The sequence below is a fragment of the Lipomyces tetrasporus genome, assembly GCF_029532465.1.
Source record: "Lipomyces tetrasporus strain NRRL Y-64009 chromosome Unknown POJ06scaffold_9, whole genome shotgun sequence".
Lineage (NCBI taxonomy): Eukaryota > Fungi > Ascomycota > Lipomycetes > Lipomycetales > Lipomycetaceae > Lipomyces > Lipomyces tetrasporus.
Genome location: NW_026611604.1, coordinates 300,472 through 309,744, shown reverse-complemented (window position 1 = coordinate 309,744; position 9,273 = coordinate 300,472). Strand labels below are relative to the sequence as shown.

Sequence of the window (9,273 nt, the reverse complement as noted above, 5' to 3'; positions counted from 1 at the left end):
AAGGATAGAAGATAAACAGCCCCTGTCACTTATTCTGAACCGATCATGGCACACCCTTAAAATGTGATGAATTCGTATTGGATTGAATACTTGAACGAACAGTACTGGTTGCGCAAAAGTCATCACAAGGAAAGCACGGGGCGCCTATATCACCCAATGCTAAGATGGTGAAGAGGTAACTTTTGGACTAGGGCCTCTGGGTCGTGCAATTGATGTACGGAGAGTCGCTCATATTATTCATTTCGCAATCGCCAACGTGCTTCATGCGAGCGGGGCAGTCGAAGTTATCAACAAAGTGTTACAAGATGAAGCCGACTTCAATGATGGTATTGTTGAGGATGCGGCTTCCGCTTCTCGAATCTCAGCATTTGCTCTTAAAATGGCTCAGTTGGGAGAGCAGTCTGTCTCCTTGATTGAGTGGGCGTTGATGATGATTGTACTGACAACATCACAAGGGCAGTAAGGGCACCTAAGAGTTACGACAAACTCTCAAGTGGAAGCTTCAGTTGTCTATCATACCGATAATTTTATTCGCAAGAGGCAAAGGCGATCTGATTTTGCAACGATCATCGAGAAAACCAAGAAACAACAGGACAATGGGCAATGGGCAATGGAATTCTTAAATAGTTAATAGAGATCTCATGCCACGACTCATCTGGTCTTGCCGAAGCAGACTCCCGCAATCTTGCGCATCCAGATTCCGTGTAACTTATCGACACTGAAACTGTTCATGAGCATTGAGGTAGCCATCGTCACCTAACCACCGAGTTCGTAACTTAGTCACGCATGAAAAGGTTACAAGGCGGTACGAGTATTTAATCTTCTATTTTCTACTCTTGAGTGAGATGGTCGCAACGCATTCGCGAATATTAGCTTCAAATTGCCTAAGTCTCACTACGCATATTATCAGCAGCCTAACGGGGTAAGACCGAGTTACCAGGTATGCACTCTTGGAATCATAAAATTTAGAGCAAGTTCAAATGTGAAGATTAGCTGCTTTAAAACAGAACAGACCATACATATACCAACAATTCATCTTTTGACATTCACCATGCATAGATATCGCCAATCACAGTCCGTCCTAAGCAATCACTCCCAACTACCCTCGGGCAGGCCAAAATATCCACCTTCAGGAATGGACTTCAGTGTGGCAGTACCCGCACCATCCACACCGGCTGTCGAGATTTTATTTCCCCACCATTGCAATTTCTTCGGTCTATACTGCAGTGCCAAGAAAATCAAGATCCCAGCGAATGCCACGCCAGCCGTCAATGCTGACGAGAGGATGTAGTTATACTTAGCCCACCATGCAAGATGTCGGCGTCGAACGTAAAACATGAAGAATGCAGACACGTAGAATCCGGGAGTGTAGTAGGAAAGATTATACAATGATCCCCAACGAAGGAAACCACCCAGAAAGAGAACCGGATGGAAATAACGGAGCTGATTCGGGAAGTAATTGCGCACATAGAAACACGGAAACGCGAGCACAGCACCGATCAAGAAGGCATATTTCATAGTCGGATACAAAAAATCTAATGTTCTATGCGGCCCAACCACACCCATCAGTAACGTGTCAGCATACAGCTCATGTGCGAATGAGCAGACAAATCTCGCCGGCTGAGTCCAGCTGCAAAAGTCAGGCAGCCCCTGGACCAAAAACTCCATCGCACCGGCGGTTACAAAAATCTGAATGATGGTCGCAATGAGTTGACCTCGGAAGACAGCGCGCGGTGGAAGCTTAGCGTAGTGAGCAAGTTTTTGATCGCCAACAAAAATTTCCGACTGGTCATCCAAGCCGTAGCCAAAGACACGTGTAAATATGGGAGCAATACCGTTTCCAGGTACCAAATAGCCACCCAGAATGGTGGCGAGGTTATTCATTGACATGAAATAACCAGTGGACGAATAGAGCACGATGAACGGAACGATCAATGCAATTGACACCAACCAGACAACGATGATAACCCACACTGGCGTAGTTGTTGGATAGTATCTCACGGCGATACAGCCGATAATAATGGAAAGCACCAAAATTATTAAAAACCACCAATCTGGAACTTCCGGGTACTGTCGCATCATTATCGAAAGGGGATCCTTGTATCGATCGTAGTTGGACATCTTCCTGTCCTTCAAGTTCCTGTAGAATCCAACCGTAGCTTCCTTAATGATTTTCCACTCGTTCAAGAACACATACACGAATCCAAACGTATAGACGGCATAAGCAGCACTCTGATACATCAGCTGACCGGCCGAGATATAAGGAGGCGAGTAAGCCTTATAGAGTTCCTGATCAAACTTTCCGTTAACAAGTACCCGAGAGACATTGTATTCCTGGCCAAATCGGTCATAGACATTGCTGGTGTTCGGCGGCATATAAGCAGTAAACTTGTAGTTGGTGTAAAACATAATGAGCATGGTAATAGCAGCGACAATAGTTCCGACGTAGCGGTTCGCGACGGTGTAGAATGGCACCACCATCGGCGACGAATAATTGATGACAGACCAATCAAACGAGGTGATTGGGTTAAAGCCGGCACCTATGCGCGACCCGGTGACAAATGCCAAGTTTTTGTTATGTGGCGCAATCCATGTTATCCAGTTGAAAGTGCTCAATGCAGTGAAGAGGTAATCTGGAATGAAGAAATAAACTAATGTACCCCACATGACAATCCAAAATAATTTGTACTTTGAGATTGTCCAGCCGCTTATTCTCTTTCTCGTTTCAGGCAATAGCAACGTCCTGTTGACCTGCAACGTAGGAAGTATAGTCGGCCAAACTGCCTTACCTATAATACAGTGTTAATTAAGATCACACCAAGATACTTTGTAATCCTTACTAGGATAAATAGCCCAGCGACGGAGAACACCAGCTAATCCGAGACCAAAAAACTGGCAACTGAACCCGATGACCACCGTAAAGCCGTAACCCAACCAACTCTGACCGTAGAATAGTTTCAACCGGATAGTAGGAGCGTAATAGTTAAATACGGCACCTTGAGCGCCGACGTTTGTGATAATAGTCGCAAACATTTGCTCCTTGAACGTCCATGGTCCTGGATTAAGATTAAAGCTCAATGGACCCAAAGGAATCCGCCAGGCCGGCAGAATACGAGCTAATATCTCTCCACACGGATATATCAGAATCTGAATAACTTTTGATGACAATGAGACGGACGGCTGACGGAATCCCATCATCTGATTAACGAAAGATCCGACGACAACCCAAATAAGGCCAATTAAATATGCTCGAAAAGTCTCCACGGGGATTGTAGGATCGTCAATGGGACTGCACACCGAGCGCACCTCTGGATACGGAGAATGGTACTTGATCAAGCACGCTTCAAGACGGAGATCCAAGTCGTACAAATTCTCGCTGAGACCATAGTACTCTTCGCCTCTCAAGAGAGCTTCAATCTTCCGCAAGGACTTTTCTGGGAAATTGATGTCGTCGTGATAATATTCCATGGCATCTTTAAGGACCACGACTGCTTCAACTGCATCCATGGTAACCATCTTGTCAATAATGAAGTCCGCATCTTCAGTGAGAATATCGGCCATATCACCAGAAGACCGGATACGATCCAGTATGGCGTCCCGCTCATGGACTTGGATAGTCGACACTTCAATTGGAGATTTCTTCTCAGTGCTACTTGCGTCATTGGAGAGAGAATCTCGAACAGATACTTTGCCAAGACCAATCGAACTGGCATTTTTCTCCAGGTAGTCCGCCATCTATAAATCGTTAGCCGTCTGTGCTGTACTTATGTTCAGAATAGCGTACCTCGACTTCCACAGTCTATCGATAAATACAGCTGTTCGATGTTGGCTGGAGGATGTTCTCGCAATGAGAATGATTAGTGGTCGGGGACACTCGCGTTTGCAATGGAATCCATAGGAGAGTGCCACAGATTATATGGACGGCAGAGGCCGATGGGCTGCGCCAATGGAGCCAGGATTGGATAGGCTAACTTCTTATCGGTCAACATGTATTGAACATGAGGACGACAATACGCGGAAGTTGAGGTTGAGACACTGACTAGTGAATACGATCCCGCTATCTGCATATGATGGATGCTAATCTCGCGTGAGTGGACAACACAGGTACGAACGGTTCGAGGTCGTTTGCGTTGAAGACGATTGCCTAGCGGATTGCACTAGCGGCTGAAAGTCAAAGTGTTCCATGTAGGTACCAGCTCGGTTGCCTCCGGGCACTAGGAAGCCTGAGGCCGCCTAGGAGAAAAGTAAGGTTGCGCACGCGCCAGATTCACTATTGTTGCGTGCTTCAGGCTCCTATGCGTTGAACAAGTATCTCCGATGAAGTAACCATTATCAGAGACGCTGGAAGTTAGATTGCTGACCTCAGCTGGCTACAGACTGGTGCTGCTTAGTATCCATCCGCAGCGGACAGATAGTGCTTGTCTAGGTGAAAGTGCGGCGCAAATGCCTGGACAAGGCTGGTCGTAGGCATCCGTAGCGGACAGATAATGTTTGTTTAGGTGCAAGTGCGGCGCATATGCCTGGGCAAAGCTTGTCTAATACACGAAAGCCTTTCAGAAACTATAGACAAGCATTCAGAAGCTTCTCGTCGGGAAGTCTTGTCATTTTCGAGTGCTTGGCAGTACCGCGCTGGCCATAACAGCAGATCAGAACAGCCAAGTTGGCGAACATCGAAAATTTTCCCATATGGCTCGGTTCAACTATATGTTCAATTTCAATATGCAGAAATTCTGTTAGTTTTAGCTAGCACTCGCGGGTAAGGCGTGCGTAATATCATTTTCTTGAGAGCTACGTATTCCCATCCGGTCTTGCGTGATCCCCGTCGGCTATGCGTGCTGAGATGGGATAAAAGAAAGTTTTAGAAGCCCAAGCTCCTCCCTCCTTCCCTTAATCGCTCGTCGGCGATCAATTCCAGCTGAAAGGCATAAACGTATGGTCCTCGTCTAATAAGTAGTAACTGGAAGTCGTCTATATTCAACGAGGTTGGGGTCGCCTCTCAAGGCACAGGTCATTGCATCAAATAATATTATTGTAGCCGTGTCACTTGCTGAGCGGCGCATATCCATCCCCAGCCGTTCTTCAGCCGTATGGGTACGAGCGGGCCGGTTGGTATTAGGGTTCGTGACCTCCAATCGCCCACGGAGAAATACTATCCGGCGTAACCCGTTCTGCAATGGCTCGTCAACGTCAATTCCTCGATTTTCGTGTCTCGATCGCAAGCTTTAGCATCGAGCAATGTGTAATTCATTCAAGTTTATATTGCGACCAAAAGAGAAGAAAAAAATTAAATGCGTAGGAAATTCATAGGAATCATGCGCCGCATTTTTGTTAAGCAGCTACGTACATACGAGAGCGCGGCGCATTCAGCATGTCCCACCACGGTTTCGGATCAATTCCGGCACACTATCAATACGTCCGGAAGCGAAACCTTGCAGACATCAGCGATAAGACTGCCTAGCCTCTAGTTGCTGGCAAATTTCGAGAATGAAGTATTCCTCTTTGCACTTGGCACTATCGCTTGGCTACATCTGTCAGGACCTAGCGAGAAGTCCCAGCGCTGAATTCTGGGTTGACGGTTTTAGTCTGGGGGGTTTGGGTTTCATGATATTGGCCTGTCTATCTCGCGGCAGGCGCTGTCCTCAAAGATTGCCAAAACTGATTTAGCGCCGGAGTTGGAACAAACTATGGCCCGAGCGTGAAATGCTTCCCCGTTGCCTTCGGGATTAGCTAGGGACCCGGCGCTGACCGGTTAACTGCATAGTATTGTTGTCCTTTTATTCTGAAACCCCTTATTCCGGCAAATGATACTTGTCGTCGTTACAAGTAGTTTGGCTTTACTGCCGATGATCCACCGTAGAAAGATTTGAAGGAGCACGCTCGGAAGGAAGAGTAAACTTTGAGACCATTGTGGTCCATCGCTGACCTGACTAGACTCCAAACCGCAGGAAGCGCAACCTTATCGTCTAGCGCCTGAGACCACAAGGTGCACTAAATGCCTAATGGCTGATAAGCTGATAAGCTGGTTCTGAACCGACGTTACCGAGCATCAGAAATCGGCTTATCGTAAATGTATTGAGATCATTTCTGCTGCAGTTGTGCAATCAGGCTAACCGGCACCAAGTTCAAATAGTCCTTCCCGATGCGTCAACGAAATCTTCGGGATCACTTTTGCGGAGCTTGGGCCCCGCAGCCGATGCTCTGCTCCAGGAAGTTTAGAAGGCAGGCGGCAGGGAGCATCTGGAGTGGTCGGGTTGAGATTGGCCATTGCGCTATTAATTACTTTTGAGATTTTGAGTGTAGAAAGACGGCGTTCGCTGCTCCGACATTTTCACTTGCAGTCGTGGCCACCGTTTCGGTCAGACGGTTTGGCAAATGAGATTAAATCAGATGGTTGCAGTCGACAATTAGCTGCATACGAATGCCGCACATGCCGGATATTGATAAGGATAGCACCACTGAGTTGAATGCGTTATCAAGTTAGCGCGGCCGGGCTCTGCGCCGCTGTATCAAATACAAATCCGACTAAAGATTACGATCTCGACACCATATACGAAAGCCCTAATCACACGCACGTGACGGATTGTGACTGGTATGTCTGTGACTGGCTGAGCGGCAATTCGGGCCATACGGTGCATCAAATTATGCCAGCCACCCATACTATATAAGTTATGTGCGATTTCACCTGCACCTGATGAATCTTCCGTAACACGAAAAGCAGTCATCATCATCACGTTGTGCAACGACCGCGCAATTAGGGAGTTTCAAGTAACGTCAACTGGTCAACGGTTTACAAAAAAGCCCCAACCCTATGCAATCTCCCCTAGCCCTCACAAGTTTGCGTGTAACCCCGTTTAGTTAACAGTTGATTTTTAACTGCCTGACCCTAAGAGCGTGAGCCCGTGCAGACGCTGTTACTCATAAATAAATAAAGCTTTTCCGCAGTTAGCGTAATATGCGTTGTCACGTTCTACAGCTTGTGACTCGAGCATCGGTTGAAAGTTAACAGTTGACGCGAACTGCAGCTCCAGACTCGCAGTCCGTCAACTGTTAAATTAACAGGCCGGGTACCAATTTTTGTCAACGGTTGCCTAGCTGACGTTTCGTGAAACCCCCTATTAGGGAATTCTCTACCTCATATTCTAGTTCATAAAGCTCGATAGAATGATTACCAACGTGTTCCGCAACTCCATAGTGTTGGTGATCGTGCTGCACTGCGTTAGCGCGATTAAGATAATGAGAAGATCATTTAATGTCACTACAGTGCACGGAGCGACCAATAGAAATCTATAAGCTGCCGTCAGCAGCATTATCGATTATCCTGGACAATGGGATAGATGCTGATATTTTGGAATTTGACGTTAAGAGTAAAGAGTTATAGATATGATTCATATAACCAACTCTTAATGGGATATTACGACAATTCGACGATTGCAACTTTAGCCAACGGGATAGTCTGTAACCACGAGTCGTGTTCGGATAACAGTACAGCAACGAGTACAAGGAGCCAGGAGAGGCGGTTGAACTCATCTGCAGCGCACGCTATAACGTGGCATTCGTACAAAAGTTTTATCGACTTTGTGTACTCGAAGGCGAACGTGGTGATACAGAAATCACCTAGATCAGTATGTCAAGGAGATTGTTGCATATCGCGGAATAGAGTAATAAGTTCCACAACGTTTGCAGACATAGGGTGGTATAGCGAGCAATGCTATAACTTTTGTTCTGAGGAAGTGCGATCTAGTTGTGAGTGTCTATGGTGCCAACATCAAGGGCACAGTGGCAGACGTTTGTAACAGTAACAGACCGAACGGTTGTACTTGAGTAATATAGTAATAATAGATAACTTGTATGGTTTTGATCTTCTCTGATTGCAATTATTATTACTCCTTATCCCCAGTCCCAGAAATTGTGTTCGGCAACGGCCGATAAGGGCCAAGCAGATATCAAGAAATGTATGCCGCCAAGGCACGGCACTTTGATTGGCGGCATATCAAAGTGCCCAGCACTTTCTTGGCCACGACGGTGCAAATTCACTGCATACCAACTGCAGGATAACCCGAAAGCACCAGAAGACTTAGAACGGATAACACGAAATATTTGGCAAATACTCTACCAAAACTTGCCAGTGCTTCTGCAGAGAGGGTTTTCGAATGCCGATGCGGGCCTAACCACACGGCGAGCTCTGCAGGTCGGTCGATTAGATAAAAGAAGCATAGATAGCAAGTTTGTCAGCGGCGGCGCCACATCGTCCATGCTCCTAACGGTTGACCCAAGTTAAACTCTAATGTGCTAGGGCCTATCCTAAACGCCGCATTTCAGGTCCCGGAGAGTTTTGAGCATCACTAGACCGGGGTCAGATTTGTAAAGGACCTATCGATATGAGAAAAACACTTGGTTCGCAAGCCAAACTACAAAAAAAAAGGAAATATCGTGTCAAGCAGTGCTCGGCCCTGTAGGCCAATGCTTGCGAAGAAAGCCAAGTTGGCCACGACCTGGGCTTCTTGTATATATACTCCTGTATCTATGCCAGTTGATAACCTGAGGTCATTTCCCACGTATTGCTCTCATTCACCACTTAAGCGTCGTTGCTAACATATAGGCTAGTTGATTGTATTCAAGGCCCCCAACGATGCTATAGCCACTAATGCAAGATTTTTTTTCTTGGCGAAGATAGCGGATTGCGTCGAGATGCAAGACAAACACGCGACATCTTAGGGCGAACCCGACAGATGGCGGTCCTGACCCGACAACAATTGGGCGTTCTGCTCTGCTATTGATTGGTCACTGAAAGAATGTTAGGGTATATCGAGCGTAGAAGCTAGAGCTCATCTGTTGCAGAGCTGCGCAAGCGACTAGCCGTCCCCATGTATCAACGCATATCTCTCAAGCTCCTGTATCCTGCTACTGAAGTCTTTCAAGATATGCCACTCCTACGGTCTCTGAGCATGCTGCGCTGTTCAGCACGGCACATGATGAAACGATTCATTGTGGAGTGGGGGGATAAGGCATATTTCGATTATCATCTATGCACTGCAAGAAATCTGCCTTGCTAGACTACTCTGTATCGTTGCAAACCTGTAGATTCTGAACGCCCGAGCTGTCCTAGGAGCTGTCAGTACTACATCGCTGGGTCAGGCATTGTCGGCTGCAGAGCAGCACGCGTATAAGATCCCTACTTCCTGCCGCCAGTCGCTGATTTGTGATACCAAGCGTTAATCAATAGTTGACGCTGTTCAACCGCTTGACCTCTATCATTTGAGCACTTTCCTTGAT

At 46.7% G+C, this 9,273-nt stretch overlaps 1 protein-coding gene across 1 annotated transcript; it reads right to left on the bottom strand.

Annotated features, from left to right (window-relative positions):
• Positions 1-1,089: 1,089 nt before the first annotated feature.
• Positions 1,090-3,847, bottom strand: POJ06DRAFT_226164 (OPT oligopeptide transporter protein-domain-containing protein; the record flags this gene model as incomplete). Its single annotated transcript, XM_056185724.1, has 3 exons — positions 3,785-3,847; positions 2,841-3,735; positions 1,090-2,789 (listed from the first exon to the last, which is right to left on the bottom strand). The coding sequence occupies exons 2-3, from the start codon at positions 3,733-3,735 to the stop codon at positions 1,090-1,092; spliced, it is 2,595 nt and encodes an 864-aa protein (XP_056041639.1). The 5' UTR covers positions 3,785-3,847.
• Positions 3,848-9,273: the final 5,426 nt, after the last annotated feature.